This window comes from Urocampus carinirostris, chromosome 6 (assembly GCF_059441175.1).
Source record: "Urocampus carinirostris isolate Australia breed hairy pipefish chromosome 6, RoL_Ucar_1.0, whole genome shotgun sequence".
NCBI lineage: Eukaryota > Metazoa > Chordata > Actinopteri > Syngnathiformes > Syngnathidae > Urocampus > Urocampus carinirostris.
In genome coordinates this window covers 22776149-22797795 of record NC_142354.1, presented here as the reverse complement: position 1 = coordinate 22797795, position 21647 = coordinate 22776149, and the positions used below count along the sequence as shown (strand labels likewise).

General features: G+C 40.4%; 1 protein-coding gene across 1 annotated transcript; it reads right to left on the bottom strand.

Moving 5' to 3' along the window:
* Positions 1-2080: 2080 nt before the first annotated feature.
* Positions 2081-20795, bottom strand: fblim1 (filamin binding LIM protein 1). The gene is made up of 10 exons (XM_088337344.1): positions 20677-20795; positions 18950-19182; positions 15577-15734; positions 13715-13781; positions 13310-13479; positions 11969-12035; positions 11708-11877; positions 7926-8098; positions 5448-5565; positions 2081-5362 (listed from the first exon to the last, which is right to left on the bottom strand). Exons 2-10 carry the CDS (start codon positions 19179-19181, stop codon positions 5258-5260), a joined length of 1260 nt encoding a protein of 419 aa, XP_088193470.1. The 5' UTR covers position 19182; positions 20677-20795; the 3' UTR covers positions 2081-5257.
* Between the last annotated feature and the right edge of the window lie 852 nt (positions 20796-21647).

The following is a 21647-nucleotide window of genomic DNA, read 5'->3' as shown; positions in this document are numbered from 1 at the left end:
CTATGGGAGGGACGCGGACAACTTGTTGACTTATCAGTGGCGGGGTTGACTTGAATAGGACAACACCCGCCCCCTGCAGCACCCTCACCAAATCACGCGCACGTTTTATCTGCGTGGAGATATTTTTTTTAACATTTACTTCGTGGTGAAAAATGGGAAAGAAAGAGAGATACAGTACAGAAGGAAATCAAGAAAGCAAGAAAAAGTAAGGAGGAGAGAATAAAAGAAAGAGAAGAGGGAGAAAGAAGAGAACAGGGGAAAGAAATTTGGACACGGATAAAGATGGAAAAAAGAGAAACAGAGAGACAAAGAAAAGCATGGGGAGAGTGAGGGAAGGAGAGAAGAAAAGGAGAGAAAGAGTCAGAAGGGCTGTTAGAAAGAGAGAAGAGAACAAGAGAGAAACAAAGAGAGAGAGAGAAACAAGATGGAGAGAAAGAGAAAAGAGAACAACAGAGAGAGAAAGCAAGTGTAATAGAGACAAGGTGAGAAGAAAAGACAGAACAAAAGGGGAGAAAGATGAAAAAAGAACGAGAGCAAGGAAAAAGAAAGAGAGAATAAAATAGAGTGGGGAAAAGTGTGAAAAGGAGAGTGAGAAAGAGAAATACAGAAGGAAATTAAGAAAGCATGAAAGAATAGAGAAAGAGAAAAGAGAACAGGATAAACCAATTGAGACGAAAATAAAGACGAGAAAAAGATAGAAAGACAGAAGAGAAAGAGAGAGGGAAGGAGAGAAGGGAAAAAACAGAGGGTCAAGTCATTTTTATTTTCAACATAAAAAGAAGAGAACAAGAAAGGGAGAAATAGAGAGAGAAAAAGTATGGAGAGAAAGAGAAAAGAGTACAAGAGAGAGAGAGAGAAAGGGGAAAGAGAAAGAGAGCTGAAAAGATAAAATGAGAGAATCAAAGAAAGAATAAAAGGAAAGAGAAAAAGAGAGGGAGTGAAAGAAAAGGAGATAAAAAGGAGAGATGGAGAGATAAAAAAGAGTGATAAAGAGGAATAGGGGATGAAAGAGAGAGAGACAAGGAAAGAAAAATTTAGAAAGAGACTGAATGATTGATAGAGAGAGGAGAATAAGAGAGACGTAAACCAGAAGGGAAACTGAGAGAGAAAAAAATGAGAGAAAGAGAAAAGAACAAAAGAGAGAGAGAAATGGAGAGAGAAAGAGAGGGAGAATGGGAGAAAAAAGAGAGAGAGAGTTAGTGTCATGATTACCGATGTGATGCACCTGTGCCCGCTCCTTTGGTGCCAACTGCCTCGGACTCTGATTGGCTCCCTGTCACTATTTAAACCCATTCTTTTCTGTTACCTGTTGTCAGTCCGTCTGCGAACCTCAGTTTACACTAGGCAAGCTTTTTTGACCCTGACTCAAATCTGTTTTTTGCTGCTGTCTGTCCCCCAGCTTTGACCCGTTTTTGATCCTGATCACGTCTACTCTCCTGTCCCGGCTTTCGACCTTTTTTGTCCTCAACCACGTCTACCTTCCTTCCCTGGCTTACGACCCCAACCACGTTTTTGTTCTCCTTTCCCGGCTACTGACCCGTTTTTCTGTTCCCGACATTGCCATCGCTCGCCATGGAAGTCCCACTTCCGCGTTCAGAGCGACCTGCTTCCCGCGCTCAGCGATCACTGGATCGTGGGGGCAACCTTTTCCTTTTCTTCCAATAAAACTGTGAGAAACGTAACGCAAGTGGATCCTGTCTCCGTTCTGGTCCTGACAGAAAGAAAGAAGAAAAGTAGGGAGAGAGGAGAGAAAGAAAGAAAGAAAGAAAGAAAGAAAGAAAGAAAGAAAGAGAGAATAAGAGACAGAGATCAACAAAAACAGCCACAGTTGCTTTGTAATTGGCGCCTGGCTTTGAGGACATGAAGCTCATTTTTCACTTTTTTCTCTATATCCGATCAGAGGAGCAGGCCGCATCCAATAGAATATTTGTCAAAGTCATCGTCAATACACGTTTTTAATGCAAATCAGTTTATTAAGAAACATTATTGTTCATACAAATCATAACAAGAAAGAAAACAACAACATAATTCCCCTGTGTTAAAGAAGGAACATAAAATTTAGTAAAACTTGGGAAAAACATTTAAAATATTCATTAACATATGAAAGAAATCTTGCAAATACAATTGTATTTTAAAAGAAAAAATATATTTATTTTTTCCAGTTTTCCTCAAGCATCACAGAGGCAACACTGGAAAATAAACATGAAAATAACGTTGCGACGTTTGAAATACAACACTTAGAGGGACGCGTTGTAATTTTGACCGCAATATGTCATTTTATTGTGTAGTACAACCGAAAACGAGCGCTACAAAGCACAAGGAAGATTACAAACGAAAAAGGGATGACAAGTAGAAGCCAAAGGCTTATGAGAGACCCAAAATAACTTTGGATGCTTCTTATATCAAAAACACAAATGATTATGTCTTATATTGTTACAACAATCATTTGTTAATCCATCTAAAAATGATCACCTTGTTTGAATCACTATATATACACAGTTTTACAATTTCTAAGAATGCTTTCTTTTCCTATCCTTTAATCTACTCTCTATTAACAATATAACGTGTCAAATCTAAAACAAAAGGACATGTCTGGGTGAAAATGTTGAAACTGGATTGGACGTGTACCAAGAGTGAGTTACAAGGGATTCACAAGACCAAGTGAGTGTCATGATTGCCGATTCAGAGCACCTGTGACTGCCCAATTGGCGCCAACAGCCCTGAGTGCTGATTGGCTAAGAGACTCCTTTTAAACCCCCGGCTTTCAAGAGGAAGCCGTCAGATCGTTGCAAACCTATGCTCGAAGGTAGGCGAGCTCATTCCGTCTGACATTTTCCTGCCCTGTTTTATTCTGCCTGATACCTGTTTCCGACCCGTTTCTGGACCGGTTTCTGCCCTGATCTGCCATCCCGACCACTGATCTGTTTTGCCCTGTTTCCCGCCTGATACCTGTTGCCGACCTCTTTTCCGAACTCGATACCGCCCTTGCTTTCCCGTCCCGGCTAGTGATCAGTATCCATTCAATCTACGATTATCCTCGCTCGACACGGAAGTGCCACTTCCGCATTACCGCCACCTGCTGCCTGTGTCCGTCGATCCTCGGATCATGGAAGCAAGCACTGCTCTCCCTCTTTACCAATAAAACTGAGTAAACGAACGCTTTTTGGTCTTGTCTCCGTTTCTGGCATGTGACAGTGAGAGCTTGTGCTCAGCCCCCAGTTCCGTTGCATCCTCGCATCTCAGATGTTGTCAGCTTGATCAAGGCGTTTTCGAGTTTGGCTGTCTCTTGGGCAAAATGGCATCTCTGAGGTGTAGCATGATCTTAGTGACCCCAGTCTGCGCTTCGATCTACTCGTCAGTCATTTTCCTTAGTCGTTTCGATAGAGTCCACCTTCCCTCGATCAGCAGAATCGCTACAACTGGCATTGGCCAAGTTCAATTTGGGAGTCCATACCCACCGTACCCACCCGACTTGTTCTGATCGACGATCAAGCTTCCTTCTCCCGTCCCGGCTACCCGACTTGTTCCGATCACGCTTCGTTCTTTCGTCCCTGCTACCCGACTTCTTCCGATCCGCGATCACACCTCGTTCTACCGTCCCGGTTACCCGACTTGTTCAGATCCACGATCAAGCTTCATTCTCCTGTCCCGGTTACCCGAATTGTTCCAAGCCACGATCACGCTTCGTTGTCCTGTCCCGGCTACCCGACTTGTCCTGTCCACAATGACACTCGGCTTTTTGGCCCCGCCTGTACGCCTTGCCATCTTTCATCGGCCGCGGGGGCTTCCTGTTCCACCAGAGCACCAGATCGCTGTCTTTCCCCTGTCCCTGACTTCCCCGATCCCTTAATAAAGTATGGTGTGAAACGTTACGCATTTGGGTCCACTGCTTAACAATGGCAAGGAAAACAAATCTTTGGAGTATCTGAGAATGAATCAGACTCTGAAGAACATTAAATAACTGCATTATAAATTTGATGTTGGTATTGTGGTCTACTAGTGATCCCAAGAGTCAAGAAGAGAACCGCAGATTCGAGATCGTTCTCCATTCGGGCCCCGCTGTTGTTGACTATATTTCCTGTTGATAATATTTGTGTATTATTTGCTATTGCAACATCCATTGCAGCCTCGTGGGAAGGGGATTACCTCATGTGCGGTCCCTTCTCAAGGTTTCTTCATTTTCCTCATGTTGAGGCTTTTGAGTTTTTCCTTGCCCTCATATAGGTTTTAGATCAGGGGATGGTGTCATAATAGTCCGTAGTTTGCAATAGTTTGTGGTCTGAGCAGCTCTTTGAGACTCCTTGGGATTAAGGGTGCGTACTGTACATTTTTGCTGTACAATGTACGTTTATTATGCATTTTAAGACGTGTACGATGTACGAGAAAATCTGCACGGAAAAACGCAAATTTGTCAATTATGGGTACCATCCGACTATCACAAAACGGCAAATCAATCAAGTCAAACGAGTTCGCCGCGGAAGCCTCTATCTCTGTATCGTTTTTTTTCGTTGCAAACAAAGCGAGCGGTTTGATGTAGTGAAAGGAAGTCCGTCTCTTTTTAGAGAAGCGGCTTTTTCGGCTCAACCTATTAAAGAGAGCCGGCTCTCAAACGGCTCACTTGCTTTGAAACATTATATTACGAATTATTATGTTGTATAAAGAAGTTAAGAAAAAAAGGAAGTATAAAATGAGAAAATGAAAAAAAGACAGGTTTGTGGTTATCCCTTTAATTAGTATATTACCAACAATAATTTAATGCAGAAAATGATTTATTAATTTTTATAAGAAAATGTGTTATTCTACTTAATTATATCTGCATTTATTTTTTCCTTCTACAGTGAACGTCCAAGCTACTTCATTTTTGAACTTTTTTTATAATAAACCTCATTCATGTCGAGCAACTCAGAATCTCACAAAAACATGTTAATCAACAATATATATGATATAACGAAACACATGTACAATATAACATGTCAAACTACATAAATGAACACGTTTGAAAAAAAACATGGTGTAAGATTATTTTGTATTTTGTAAGGGAAAATAGGACCGTTTGTACGGGCACGGAGCCCTGGAGCTTGACAGGTATGAGGGTGTCACAAATAAACATGACTTGATAGTTTACGTTGTCATTAAAGAATTTGGATCATCGGCACACGTATTCGACAACGTTTGTCGATTGCAATGCAATTAACAGATTCCGTTTCTTTTACTCCTAAAAGCACAGCATTCGTTCTTCTGCACACCGACCCAAATCTCATGTTTTTGAAAGTTTTTGACAGCAATTGAAGCAGAGCCTTTTCCCATTCAAAGGATAGCAGCTATCCTTATTGTTGTCCAGAGAAAACTCGAAGTGGCAAACCTAAACAGGGAGGAAAACAAACTATTTGGTTCCACAATTGTTTTTATTTTTTTTTTAGGAATTTCGAGTCTGATGATGTGAGTACCTCACATTTGTAGCACTCTGTGTGAAAGTGGTCTCCATTAGCTGTGATGTATCTTGGATAACTTCCGTTGCTTCCTACGATGAGTTTGTTGCAAGCATGGCAAGTCTTGGCGAATTTCCTTAAAAGGAAAAAAAGGAGAAGGAAACGTTCAACAGGAACAGACCAGTGTTTTTCAACCTTTTTTGAAGCAAAGGCAGATTTTCTTTCATTAAAAAAATCGAAAAGTGTTAGGGCAGGGGTCTCCAACTGTTTTCAACCAGAGAGTTACTTTTTGCAACTTATTAGTGCAAAGGGCACCCAGAAAAGAAAATCATAACTTATCTTGTAATACTTACTATGTTATTACTATGTTATTACCAGGTAAATTATTGCAAGTAGAAAAAAGAAATAAAGAAAATAGACAGAAAGAAAGAGAAAGAAAAAGAGAGAGTGAATAGAAAGAGAAAGAGAGAAAGACAGAGGTAGAAAGGAAGAAAAAGAGTGAAAGAAAGACAGAATATGGAGATGGAGAGAAAAACAAAAGATAGAAAGAAAGAGAGAGAGAGGGGAAGGCATAAATAAATGGAGAGAAAACAAGAGAGAAATTAAGTGAGGGAGAAAGAGAAAGAGAGAGAGACAAGAAATAAGAGGAGGAAGAGACAGAAAGGAAGAGAGAAAGAAAGAAAGAGAGAAAGAAAGAAAGAAAGAAGAGACAGAGAAAGGGACAAGGACAGAAAAAGAAAGGGACGAGGAGAGAAAAAGAAAGGGACAAGGAAAGAGGGAAATAGATGGAGAGAGAATGAGAGAGAAAGAGAAAGACAGGGAGAAAGAGGGAGAGACAGAGAAAGAGAACAAGAGCAAGGGAAAGAGAGGAAGACATAAGGCGAAAGAAAGAAAGGAAGAAATAAAGAGAGAAAAACATACAAAAGAGAAGAAGAGAGATCATTAGAAGTATGGTTAATTTCACTCAGTCAGCTAATAAAAAAAATAATATGACTGGAAAATCACAAGAGAAAGACAGGGAGAAAGAGAGATAGATAGAGAGAGAGAGAGAGAGAGAGAGACAGAATGACGGAGAGACAGAGAAAGAGAACAAGAGCAAGAGAAAGAGAGGAAGACAAAAGGCAAAAGAAAGAAAGAATTAAAGAGAGAAAAGATATAAAGAGAGGACGAGAGATCATTAGGAAGTATGGTTAATTTCACTCAGTCAGCTAATAAAAATCCAAATAATTTTACTAGAAAATCACAATGACCCAGGACGAGTGGGATATTTTCACAACAAATCCGGCAAATCAGCTGTCCTCAGGGGGCACCTGGTGCCTGTGGGCACCAGTTTGGAGACCCCTGGTTTAAGGTAAGGGTTAGAGGGTTAGGGGTTAGAGAGTTAGGGTTAGTGCTAGGTAATCCTAGCATGGGTTAGACATTAGGGTTTAGGGCACAGGTGCCAAACAGGCGGCCCGCGGCCAGATCAGGCCCGCTAAGGGATTGAATCCGGCCCGCGAGACAACACTCAGAGAAGCGCAAGAGAAAAACAAGCTGCAGGTTGAAATATGTCAACTTGATGTTGCCAAAGGCAGGTGCCTCTAACAAAAACACTGTACTTGTATTTATCCCTCTTTCTTTCTTTTCCACCTCTTTTCTCCCACTCTGTCTCTTTCACTCTCTGTGTCTCTCCTTTTCTCTTCCTTTGTTGCTCTTTGTCTCTTCCTCTCTGTGTGTCTTTTAACCTCTTTTGCTCTAACTTCCCTTTTTCCTTTTCTCTCTTTTCTCTTTCTCTCTTCATACACTTTGAGCTTTCTTTTCTCTCCTTCTGTCTTTCTATTTCTCTTTGGATTTCTTTCTTCCTCTCCCTTTCTTTTCCCCCTCTGTCACGACTTTTTATCTTTGGTTTCTCACGCTCTCTCCCTCTCTCTTTTTCTTTCTTTGTCCCACCCTTTCTCCTTTTCCCTCCCTCTTTATCTTATTTCTTTATCTCTCTTTTTCTTTCTCTTTAACCTAATAGTCCGGCCCCCGACAGAATGTTTGTTCTATCGTGTGGCCCCCGAGTTAAAATGAGTTTGACACCCCTGGTTTAGGGTGTTAGTCGGCTTAGGGTGAAAATGATGTGCCAGTGGAACAACATTGTTTAATCTAGATCAGATTTTAGGGTGAGTGGGGGATTACACCCGAACACGAATCAAATCAGGAAACTAATGTGCTTGATGTTGACTTCATTTTTATGTTTTTATCATTTTTTGCAGTTTAAATAAGCTATTGAATACATTTCCCGTTCTAACTCGCGAGTAGATAATTAAAAAGGAAAAAAAATAGTCATCTGCTGCCACCTACTGATAGAGGTGAATGTTACAGTTACCTGTAGCTTTTTTCGCCAAAATATTATTGAGCAATTTTCAAGGCCTGACTGCGCACTAGTTGAAAAACACTGGAAGAGACCATAGTCTCAAAAGTGGCATACATTCTGGACCTAGCATATTAAACATTTAGCTATTATTGTCTCACCTTTGGTGGTCTAGAACGCAGTAGACGTCTCCATTGTCTTCGAAGATACAATTTTGGACAGGCTGCTTACACATTACACAGGTTAAGCAGTCGGGATGATACGCTCGCTGACGGATTCGAAGTACGTTCTTTTTTACTTTTTTACCGCATGCCCAGCATTCTTCCATGGTTTTCTGCAAGGTCGAAGACAAAAAGGTTAACATTTTTGGTTTGTTTCGGGTTTTTACCCCAGATACGTCAAACTAAATTTAGCTCGTGGGGGCGACATGGTAGAAAAAACGTTCTCACAGGGGCAGGAACATGAGATTAAAGAGAATGAGCGAAAGAAAGAGAGAGAACGAGAGAGCGCGAGAGAGAGAAAGAAAGAGTGAGTTGGAAAAAGAGAAAGAGAGAGAAAACGAGACAGAGAACGAGAGAGACAGAGAGGGGGGGTGACAGAGAGAACGAGTCGAAGTATGAGAGAAAAAGAGAAAGAAAGAAGAGAAAGAGGGAGAGAGAAAGAAAGAAAGAGTGTGAGAAAAAGAGAAAGAAAGAAGAGAAGTAGAGAGCAAAACAGAGAAAGAAAGACAAGCAGCGACAGGGAAAGAAAGAGAAAATGGAGGGACCAGGAAATAGAGAGAAGAAGAAAAGAGAGAGAAAGAGTGAGGGGGAGAGAGAGAGCGAGAGAAAGAGGAAAAATGAGATAAAGAGAAAATGAAAGAAAGAAAGAAAGAAAGGTAACGAAAAAGAGAAGGAGAGGAAAAAAAGAAAGAGAAAATAAGAGTGAGTTGGAAAAAGAGAATGAGAGAGAGAATAAGAAAGAGAAAGAAATAGAAAGATAGTTAAAAAGAGAGAGGAGAAAGAAGGAGAAGTGGGAGGCAGAGAAATAGAGAGTAAAATAGAGAGAGAAAGGAAGAAAAAAGAAAGAGTGTGAGAAAAGAAAAAGCGAGAAGAGAAACAGAAACAGAAACAGAAATAAAGAAAGAATGAGAGGCTGGGAAAGGAAGAGAAAATGGAGAGAGAGAAGAGGAAAGAGAGAAGAAAACATAGAGAAAGTGTGAGCGAAAGAGAAAGAAGGAAAATGAGAGAAAGAGAGAGAGAGTTAAAGAAAATGAGAATGAGAGAAACAAAGAGAAATACAGTGTGAAATCTAAGGGATGGGAAGGACACCTGTATGATACGGCAGGGGTAAACCAGTGAAAGCTGTTGGGCTTTGGGCTGCTGTTGAACAGAAGAGTGTGTTGTGTCACCCTGACCCGTTTCTTGTGTCCCGTTTCATCTGGAGGGACGAAAGCATGACCAACTTGGGTGCCGAGGTGCCTAACTTGTTTGGGCGTTTGGGCAATTGGGTTGGCCATGGTCAATATTTTTGTGTTTTTGGAAAATTTTTCTTTTATTTCTTAGTTTTTGTGTGCGTTTGTCTTGCTGCTGTCAGTCACCCCTCTCGAGGGATATGACCAGGGTAGGTAGATAGATAGATAGATAGATAGATAGATAGATAGATAGATAGATAGATAGAGAGATAGATAGATAGAGAGAGAGAGAGAGAGAGAGAGAGAGAGAGAGAGAGAGAGAGAGAGAGAGAGAGAGAGAGAGAGAGAGAGAGAGAGCGAGAGAGATAGATAGATAGATAGATTCACCAATACAGTCCACAATCCAATATCAGCAAGTGTGTTTTTCCCTGTTGAATTTCTCTAATTAATACATGAATAATCTTAATAGATCATATAGGTCTTCTGCCGCTTGATTAAAAAATAGCGAGTAAAGAAAAATATAAATAACATTCCTTTCTTTTTCCTTAAAAAACATATTGCAGATACTTCTTCAAACTCCCTTTCATTCATTCATTCATATTTTGGCCGATATCATTTAAAATATTAAAAGGGCTCTCTCTGTACTGTGGTAGATTCTATAACCGGACTGAAAATGTCTTTAATGTGCTGGTTTCTTCTAAAAAGACTACATCTGAATACAAAGAAATTCGAAAATTTTGCTGAAATACAATGAAGCCATTTATTTGAATGTTGGGGACACTGGGGACAAGAGAGACACCAAATAATTACATTTTCATTCGTAGTACTTTTTTCTTCTTTAACATTTAATAAATATTATTATTATATTTTTCACATTTGGCGGGATGGATTCAATAGCCTCACGAGCTCCTCGTGGCCCACGGGCCGTAGTTTGCCCACCTTTAGAGTCACCCTTCTCCCAAACTTCAAAGGACTATTGGGAAATTTGCATCGACGACGGCGCGGACCAATCAGCCAGAGGCTTGGTCATGGGGCGTGAACATTTCATCGCCATGTGTTATAAAAGTGGGCAACCCGGGAGCCCCCGTCGCTCTTTTTCTACACACGATTGTAATTGGCAAGGAAGAAAGATCCGGTGTGTTCAACTCTTTGATTCGGCTAAATAAATGAAAATGTGGACTATAAAAAAAAAAAAAAAAAAAAAAAAACCTTTAGAGTGACGATGACGTCACAGTAGGTCAGGCCTGAGGTAAGGACCAATCCTAGCTCTGCTTTAGAAAGCCGTAATTGGTCCTTAGCTGAGCCCCAAGCCACTTTGATGATGTTTCAGCATCCATACTAATGGTGGGCGGATCGATCCAAATGTTGATATTATTGATACTGAGGGTGCTTTCCAGAATAGTGGGAAGTTGGAGTTCTCCGGACTTCAACCAGGAGAATGTAATTGGAATGACACTTGAGGCCTATTTGCAAAGTTTAAGAAAGGATATTTAAGCAAGTACTTGGATCGGATCGATATTATTGTACTGGAATGGATAGTTCACTCCTCCAAAAATTTCCTTAAAGCGTAGATAGTGCAGCCCTTCTCCCTCTCACGCAGCGCCGTCGAACATATTTTAAGTTCATGCCTTATGAAACTTTTAGCAACTCTCACTACCTGGCCCGCTGCTGCGCTGCATCCAGCCTGCAGGCAGAGTAGAGGGCCAAATATATGCTACCACCCCCATCAGTAGCCAAAAATGAAAGGTGCAAACAGGAAGCGTAATTCTTATCTGACGATTTTTTAAAATTAGTAATTAGGTGACCAAACCCCACAATTCCAACCCCTAATCCCAAGCGCCAAGCTAGGAGGCAATGGCTACCAATGATGTAAGTCTTAGGTATGACTTGGCCAAGGCTCGAACCTGGGACCTCCCAGTCTCAGAGCGGGGGGCAAACCCTATGTCCACCAAGCTGGTTTACGGGAGCCACAAATGCCGTGAGGACTTTTTTCAACTATAGAAAATGACTGCCAGGTCTTATTTGTTTGGTAAAGTAGTCTACTACTGTGCCAACTCCAGAAATTGACATAAACACATGAAGAAAGCCCATCATGCAAGGAGCGACGAGCTGTACCCAAAAATGTTAAATATCTCACTGTTGTCGAAAACAAACCCTGTAAATCCATGAACATTAGGGCAACAGAGCCAATAAAAGACATTTTCTGACTTTATTTTGAAAATGTTCTGCAATGGAAGGTATTTTAGTTCTTTAGTTGACTTTGTCATACACTTTTTTGACTCTGTTGGCTTTTGATCTGAAACAGTGCTTATAGAAATATTTCTATTTGTTACTGATAAAGATTAAATTCTAGTTATTTCATTAAAAAAAGAAATCATTTTAGTACCTAAATATTTACGCAGTGCTTATCGTAATTATAAACTAACTGAGCGATTATTCAATAATTAGCAAAAAGTAGAAGTATCAAATCAGTATCGATCGATACTACCGTGTGTCTATTTGGATGGATGGATACAAAAATTCCCAGTATCGCCCAACCCTAATCCATACCTCAAAGCATGCTTCACATTCGGGCTCTTCCTCTTTTTTGTAGAATAATTTTCCGGAAAGAGGGCAACCGCAAGTCCTGCATTTGAAGCAGTTTCTATGGTAAACCTTCTCCATGGCGTTTGTAGAATGTTCCGAAAAAAGCACGGGCTTCTGGCAGAGACCGCACAATCCTGCGTTTTGTGCAAAAAAAGTAAGATATGACATGATACATGCATCATTAATGCCTCAGATATCAAAGCAGACAAGAGAAAAATGAAGCACCTCTGCTTGGGCTATGATTCTCCTCTTGAATCCCACTTGTCCCACAAGATGGTGCTGGTTTGATCGCCTTAAAACAAAGCACATACTGTGTATTCATTGTAGAAATGAACAATCTGCCATTTTTAATATTGAAATTGTCGTTATCACATTTCAGCCATTACACTTTGCCAGGCTCAGAAATCTGATCAGAGGCCTTCACAATCACTTCTGCAGGCCCTGAGTCATATCATCAGTGTCGATATAGCTGTTGGTTTAGCCAATCAGATATCAAGTAGGTGGTGCCTGGGCATTCTAAAAGGCACTAGCAACACTAGCAGTTTTACAAACTATGATTGACTAGGGGGAGATAACGGAAGTATGCCAACGAAGAAGTGAAAAAAAATCCTACAGGCTCGACTTTCAGCATGAGCTTTGACGGCGATGGAAAAGAACTTTTTGATGGAACTGAGACGCAGAGACAATCTGTATGGCAAAGTCATTGAAATAAAAAGTGCATTTGGTGAGTAAATTGTGAAAATTCGCCCTATGCTCTCCCCTAGTCCAAAATCAAGAGCCTGCAGCTGGTACAAAATGCCGCAGCGAGCCTTTTAACTGAGACAACAAAGTTTGACCACATTACCCCGATTTTAGCTAAACTTGCATCGGCTCCCTGTTAGCTTAAAATATGATTTTAAGTTTCTGTTGCTGTTATACAAAATCATGCCTGGACTTGCTCCCTCATATCTTTCAGATTTAATTTCCCCCTATGTTCCGGTCCGCAGCCTTCGCTCTGAAAATGCTGGTCTACTAGTGATTCCAAGAGCCAAGAAGAGAGCCGCAGGTTTGAGAGCATTCTCCATTCAGGCTCTGATGTTGTGGAATGCTCTGCCCCCTGAGATTGCATCTGCATCCTCAGTGGAGCTGTTTCAATCTAGGCTTAAAACACACTTCTATTCTATAGCTTATGAATGACTTATATTTCGTACTGACAATATATGTGTATAGTTTGTTAATGCCACATCAGGTTCAGCCTGATCCCTTCTCAAGGTTCTTCAGTTTTCTAATGTAGAGGTTTTTGAGTTTTTCCTTGCCCTCATGTAGGTTGGAGATCAGGGGATGGTGCCCTTTAAGACTCCTTGTGATTAAGGGCTATACAAATAAACATGAATTGACTTGACTTTACTATATTTCTCAACAATATTGCAATTTAGGTTATTATTGTTGCTTTTCTTATTTATATGTGTCATAGCTGTAGTAAATGTTTTATAGCCGTAAAATAGTTATTGAGGGTTGGATTGATTCAGCCTACTGAAAGCCTAGGTGTGAAATACATTGCCCACCATTGTGTTTTAGCATCTATACCTCAAAACATGCTTCACATTCGGGCTCTTCCTCTTTTTTGTAGAACGATTTTCCGGAAAGAGGGCAACCGCAAGTCCTGCATCTGAAGCAGTTGCTATGGTAAACCTTCTCCATGGCGGTTATAAACTGTCCAAAAAAAGGCACGGGCTTTTGGCAGAGACCGCACAATCCTGCAATGCATGCAAAATTAATACAATGTTACATATTTCTCTCACACAGAGAGAGAGAGAGAGAGAGAGAGAGAGAGAGAGAGAGAGAGAGAGAGAGAGAGAGAGAGAGAGAGAGAGAGAGAGAGAGAGAGAGAGAGAGAGAGAAAAAAAAGAGAGAGAGAGAGAGAGAGAGAGAAAAAAAGAGAGAGAGAGAGAGAGAGAGAGAGAGAGAGAGGGAGAGAGAGAAATGTTTCACCTCTGCTCGGGGTATGATTCTCCTCTTGAATACTATTTGTCCCACTAGATGGTGCTGGTTTGATCGCCTTTAAACAAAGCACATACATTGCGTATTTATTATAAAAATGAAACTAACAACCCACAATATTTAATATTGCAAATTGTATGTTTTTTTTCTAAAATACTCTGCAGAAACTTCAATGTATTGATAAAATTATATTCTCATCGTACAAAATTGTCGATTGTAGGGGCATTCTCAGGTATAGAACATTACGCAAATTTCTCACTTCCTTGACTTTCTAACAAGTTTAACAATTTCAAACAACGTCACCCAATTCTGAGTGTATCAGGTATATAAGACCACGCCCATAGAGGCATGATATGGTACTGAGTGTATTAGATATCTAAGACTACGTCCATAGAGGTATGATCTGGTCAAGCGTCCCTGGTCCATATAAAAAGAGAAGCTGATCAATAACTCGTCTGCTATTCTACTGCACGCATGGCAGCCGCACCAAGCTGCCATGCGGGCCTGCCCTGCGTCCTTGAGTTCAACACGTAGGTCACACACTGAGACCATACTGAGCACGAGACCAAATCTCTCCCCAACAACAAGTAAGAGGACGGTTTCAGATTTAACACCATGTTTGCTGGTTCTTCGGAATGAGCGTTTCTTTCTGTATGAAATGAAATGAAATGATCTGCATTTATATAGCGCTTTTCAAGTCAATGACTTCCCAAAGCGCTTTACATTGTGCTTCACATTTCCCAATAGCGGCCGTGATCTGTGCAGCCATGTAAGGCGCTAACCTGCTTATTGGGGGTATTGGGGGTTCAGTGTCTTACCCAAGGACACTTCGGCATGTAACACGGACAAGCCGGGATTCGAACTGGGATCCCTTCATCCTAAAACGATCGCTCTACCTCAGGAGTTACTGCCGCCCCTGTACAAGGGAATCTCCCCAAATCGACTAACATTATAGCGGAAACTTTCTTTTTGTGCTTGTTACTTCAAGACAGCGGTCGAAAACTCCTATAACCTCCGGCGCCTCCCGCTCCCCTTTTTCTTTTCTTATGATTAACTCTCTGTTAATAAACTGTGTGTCCCATTTCAATTGGCCTGGTTCATTGAATCAATTTTCTTTGGATTAGTAATTCATATCAGAAGTCAAAGAACCTAAAGTAATAACATAATAAACATCTTTATCAGTTTAGGATATTCTAGCATCCTTCAGAGAAAATAAAGATTTATGGTGGAGCACCAGCAACGCCTAGAGGCAAATTCGTAACGATTTTCAAAATTAAAGCTGGAAAAATTCCTACATATGGTAAATAAATATATTTATGTTAGCAGGTTTATTTTATTCAATATGTTCATTTCATAATCTTTTCATTCTACCTATATTTATTTTGTATCCTCATTTATTATATTTTAATCTCATTTTTTAGTAAAATAATAATCCGCTGTTAAACAATTAGTAGTACAATATTTCAAACTTGAGTAAAATAAGAAAAGCAATATTTAAAATGAACATAATTATCAGTTATGGAACATGATTAGGTGAAAATCCATCATTTGTTTAAGGATTTTTACATTCAGAAAAATATGTGAAACAATAAGGTTTGAAATTGGTTAGTTTCTCTTGTTTTGTAACTGAACCTTTCACAGAGTACAAGTACTTGATATTACATTTATTATAAAACTCAGGACAGTGTTGCAACATGTTGAAAGAGGTTCTCATATTTGAACAAGCGCCACGTCATCGTACTATTGATGGCACAGGCCATATCCCATCGAATCTAGACACGCTTGTTTCGGAGGAATGTTCTTTATTTGCAAAGGGAAAGGTAAGCCCATCAAACATACGCTGAAACGTTTACCTCTTTGTGTGAAGGTGGAGATTGGGGACAATTTGGAAGGGTTGAGACGGGTTCCTGGGCAGGTGGAGGTGCTGGTGGTGAGGGCAATGGAGCTGGTGGGAAGGAATGTTGCACAGAAGGAGGAGGAAGTGGAGGTGGTGAGAATACATCTATTGAACCTGAAAAACAATAAATTAATCAATCGGATATACAGTGGTACCTCACTTTACAAATGTAATTGGTTCCAGCAATGACATTGTATAATGAAACAGTTTTCCCATTGAAATGAATTAAAACAAGATTATTCCGTTCTAAAGTCATCTAATGTAACCAAACCCCCGTTAAATCAACTGTAACTGCCCTGTAATTCAAAAAAAGTTAAAAAAAAATAAATCTTTTTCACATTGTCATAATGGAGTATTTTGTGTAGAATTTTGAGATAAGAGATTAAATTAATACAATTTGGAATGAGGCTGTATTATAACAAAATGTGGAAAAAGTGAAGTGCTGTAAATACTTTCCGGATGCACTGTACTTCCATTAGGTGATATTATTCGCAAGTATAATATCAGTATCCATTGCTACGCAGATAAACTATATCAACTATATCTTCCGATGGAAGGATCTGCCACACTAAACTTTGGAAATTTGAAGGCCTGACTCACTGAGATAAAAAGATGGATGTCATTTAATGTCTTGTGCCTCAACTCTGAAAAGACGGAATTGTCAATTTTCGGTCCATCTAAATGCCGTGAGTTGTTCTCAAAAATTGCTCTGAACATTGACAAATGTAATATCACCCAGAGTGACACAGTCCAAAATTTAGGTGTCACATTTGACCCCAATCTTTCCTTTCAAACACACGTTAAGAATCTTTCTAGAACAGCTTTTTTCCATCTTCGCAACATTGCTAAAATTCGCCCTATGCTGTCTCAGTCGGATGCGGGGATTATAATTCATGCGTTTGTTACGTACCGTCTCGATTACCGTAATACACTACTCTCCGGTCTCCACAAGTCCAAAATCAAGAGCCTTCAGCTGGTACAAAATGCTGCAGCGAGGCTTTTAATTAAGACAAAAATGTTTGATCACATTACCCCGAGTTTAGCTAACCTGCATCGACTCCCTGTTAGCTTAAGATGTGATTTTAAGGTTCTGTTGGTAATGCATGGACTTGCTCACTCATATCTTTCAGATTTAATTTCCCCCTATGTTCGGGTCCGGAGCCTTCGCTCTGAAAACGCTGGTCTACTAGTGATCCCAAGAGCCAAGAAGAGATCCGCAGGTTCGAGAGCGTTCTCCATCCGGGCCTCGGTGCTGTGGAATGCTCTGCCCCCTGAGACTCGATCTGCAACTTCAGTGGAACTGTGTAAATCTAGGCTTAAAACACACTACTATTCTATAGCTTATGAATCCCCTTTATTTCCTGTTGACAACATCTGTGTATTATTTGATATCGCAACATGCGTTGCACCCTGGTAATCCTGGAAGTGGGATTACTTTATGTGCGGACACTTCTTAAGGTTTCTTCATTTTCCTCATGTGGAGGTTTTTGTTGTTTCCTTGCCCTCATGTAGGTTTTAGATCAGGGAATGGTGTCATAATAGTATGTGGTTTCCAATCATCTGTGGTCTGTGGAGCCCTTTGAGACTCTTTGTGATTAAGGGCGTCACAAATAAACATGACTTGACTTGACTTAATGTTCAGTCAATGTTGGTAAATATACCACCTTGCAATAAAACAAGAAAAGATGTCGTACTGTATAGTACAAGGCTTTAATAGCCAAGAACAGTTTACAAAACAACAAGAACAACGAACAAATGAAAATTCTAAAATGCGAAAGTCAGTTATATTTTATCCAATTAGCACTCTTCCACACACAGTGTCGGTTTGGTAGTTTTTGTCTAGTTCTTTGTTGTTTTAAAAATATTTCAGACAGTTTTTATCAATCATCCCTATTGACCGTCCCATTTTGGCTTTTTTGGAACGTCTTTTTGTGATAACAGCCTGCAGTTTTTTCCAGCAGGCGAATCTTCCTTAATTTCTGCCCGCCAACAGCTCTGGTTTATTGTCATGGTCAAAGTGCAATTAACGCAGCAGCTTGTATCTAAATCGTAACAAGCATTTCTTCATTTATTGCCATCCTCTGGCTTAATGAAACAGTGATACCCGTCGCCACAAGGGTCTCTTTTTGTCTTAAGACGGTGTAAATTGTGGATATTCTTCGCCCGTATTCCCTCGCCAAATCTGCAACTTGACCCCCACTTTCATATTTTGCGATAATATTTTTACTTTGTTACGATTATAAGCGGAAGCCATTTGTCTCTCCCCTTTCGGACAGCCGCAAATTTAGGAGACTGAAAACATTCGTAAGATACGTGGGTCGTTAACCGAGGTACCACTGTACTTTCTAATGCTAAATCTTACGTACGGACAAGCCTAATACCCATATATCGTAACCGTAACATCATGAAAATGCTTTCAATAATTCCTGTCGAAATAGAGACCTTAATATGGAATATTTGACTAATAGATGGTTCTGTATTGAGTTGTGCTACTGAAAACAAGTGATAAAAACCACAAGGAAGAATATAAACTGTGGAGACTCAAAGGGTCCAAACTGCAGCATTTGTTTGCCCAGCGCTTTGCAAAGAAAGGAAAAAAAGAAACAAAGAAAGAAAAAGCAAAGAAAAAGAGAACAGAAAAAAAAGATCCTCTCTACTCAAATCTAACTGAACAATCAGGACAGAATGGCCTCAGCAGGCGCACGCGGACTCCGGCTCCAGTCACAGTTTTAGCAAGTCTTCCATTGGCCCGATCACGCCGGGTGTACTGGAGACAAGCTCTTCTTTATACGCTAAGGAAGACACGCCCCCAGCTGACTACGCAGTAGAATTCAATATTCCAGCAGCAGAGAGCATGTGCTACAATGCACGTTTTGTAGAGGGCTAAATGACTCAATCCACGACACGTTGGTGATGGGAACATAGTCGGAGAATCTGAACGACATGACTGTTCAAAACATCCGGTCGGACAACTACCAATGAGAGCAAAAGCGGGAGCTCGCATTCTGACTGGAACCCCCACATCTGTTGTCACTTTCCACCAACCTCCAGCAACATACCCCACGGGGTGGAGCCGATGCGGTCCTTTTGTTACTTCCCTTATCCTCATCAAAGACTGTAAATCTGACAAGTGTGTCCGCATTAGGATCCTTTCCAGCCAAACATAACATTATTGTTCAAATCAACATTTTGTTTATTATTCAAACAACTATACACAATATCCATTTAAAATAACACATTGTATCAACGTGACGCTGACCCCTTGTGTTAATATTCACCCATTTCTAAAAAAAAAAAAAGTATATAAAACAAAACTTCTTTGTAAATACCTGTAACATCCCAGTTGTCATTTTCCTCCGATATTCCAGAATGGATGGATGAACGTTTCCCAGGGTTCAAGGGCGTAGGTGAAAACTCTTGGCTTACAGACTTTTTGGGGGAAGGCCCAGCATGCACCCAGCCCTTTTTTTTGCCAACGGGCGGCTTGGCCTTATTTTGCTGAGGAGTTGTCAGGGTAATGGAGATAGAAGACACTTTTTTGCTTGAATCTTTCGAGGCCATGCTGTGGAGAAAATACGTGGTTCAGAGTGACTCCTTTCTTCTGCAATGATTTTCTGTTCTATATACGAGTACATGTACTAGGCAAAAGTGGAAATGAACTCTGAAAGGCACTTAAGAATAATGTTAGAAGGATGTACATAGCTAATAAGACCCTTTAGCTTTTCATGCTAGCTGGCGTTTGTCCTTTTTTTAAAGTAGTTATAGCCTTATTTATTTTCTTTTGTCACATAAAGAAAAGCCACAGCTACAACCCCTTCTCTGATTCTTTTTGGGGCAGACAATTTTGCTTACTTTACATATTGTTGTTTTTATTTTATTACATTTTTTAGTTTAAGTGAAAATGTCTTCCACAAGTTTTACTGAAAGAGAGAGCAAGGGCTGCGCCCATGATCCGGTGTTCGCTCTCGAACTCGGATTGTGATCCGAACAAGGAAGTGGATCTTCCGTAGCGAACGATGGTGGTGTCAGGGGCGGAAAACTAGTTGGTAGCCGGGAATGGGAAAGCAAGACGTGGTCGGAGTCGGAAACGAGTCATAGCCCAGAACGGGAGAGTAGACGTAGTCGGGAACAAAAAGGGGTCGTAAGCCGGGACGGGAGAGCAGATGCGATCGGTATCAAAACGGGTTGTAGCCGGAGACAAACAGGAGCAAAAATGGGACAGGCGGGGGTCAGTGTCGAAAAAAGGCTTGCCTTGTATACACGGAGATTCGTAGACGGACTGACAACAGGCGATTGACAGGACTCGGTTCAAATACTGACAGGGAGCCAATCAGAACTCGCGGCAGTTGGCGCCAAATGAGCAGGCACAGGTGATTCACATCGGTAATCATGACAAAATATTTTAAACATTTTTAGCACATGCTAGCTGGTTAGCCTGTCCACAAACAAGCGTGATTTTGAATTATGTATAAATATAAAGTACGTTTCGAATAAAGATGAATATTGCCTAAAAGGACACTGTGTAATATTTGACCACTTGATTTCGCTGTATTGAGTAGTTCAACCGATGATGAGTGCTACGAAGCACAAGGAAGAAACTATGGAGACTCAAAGTGACCAAATCGCATAATTTTTCTACCAGTATTTTTGCCCAGCCTTTTACAAGGTTTTTTGCAGAACCTGTAGCAGCAAGATAAGGGACAATCGTGTCAGCTTCATTATGTTATTTAAAATAAATGAAATTTTCTTGACCTAAGTGTATATAAAAATGCAAGTTTAGATAATAGTTTGTGTACTTTTGCTTATTATTCGAATCAATATTGTTTTTTTAAATAAATAGAGATTGGTTTAACACTGGGAAGCACTAAATAATACACACTGTCCCTTTAACTGCTGTTTGAATGGAGTTTCCATTTGCACTTAAGAAAGATTCCACAATACAGTAAAACAATAATAATTCAAAGAATCGTTGTTGTTATTTCCCTATATTTTCACTTTTGGTATTAACTTGATTTATATAATGTATTTTGAAAAAATTACAGTAAAGGCCACTTACCTGAAGTATTCGTCTACTTCTCACCAATACTGCGTCACTCGGATCTTCTTTGTCGGACTTAACTATGCAGAAAGCAATTTTATCGTCAGAAAAGCCACTCCTTGCTTACCCACCTGTACTTTTGTTCATCTACACTCTGCCTTTTCTCTCTCCAGATCGCAACATCACTTCCGCTATGACCGCAAAAGGTAAACTTACTACGTAAGAACTGCTTATCTTAGATACTGGTACTGCAATGAGAAAGCCAGGCCAGGCTTGCACAATCTACACGAAACATGTTTTTATGATCGCTAGTGTCATAAAATCTTGATAAAGTTTCCATTGCCGAGAAGCAAAGTCTGTCATTTGGCACTCCTAAGGATTCCTGGCAAAATTCAACTATTTATTTGCATCACTTATTTTGTACTTCCTTCTACTCTTCCTACACAGTGGTGGGCCGTCAGGGCCTGCAAGGCCTTCTTCGCCGGCCTATATCTGAATAATGTTATGTCAAGTCAAGTCATGTTTGTTTGTATAGCCCTTAATCACAAGGAGTCTTAAAGTGCTCCACACACCACAGACTATTGCAAGACACAGACTATCATTACACTGTCCTGTGATCTAAAACCTGCACGAGGGCAAGGAGAAACTCAAAGACCTCAACATAAGGAAAATGAAGAAACCTTGAGAAGAAGACGGACATGAGGTAATCCCCCTTCCAGGATGACTAGGTTGCAATGGATGTTGCAATAACAGATAATACACAGCTATTGTCAATATGAAATATAGGTCATTCATAAGCTACAGAATATAAGTGTGTTTTAATCATAGATTTAAACAGTTCCACTAAGGTTGCAGATCGAATCTCAGTGGGGAGAGCATTCTACAGCACCATGACCCGAATTGAGAATGCTCTCTAACCTGCGAATCTCTTCTTAGCTCTTGGGATCACGAGTAGACCAGCGTTTTCAGAGCAAAGGCTCTGGACTGGA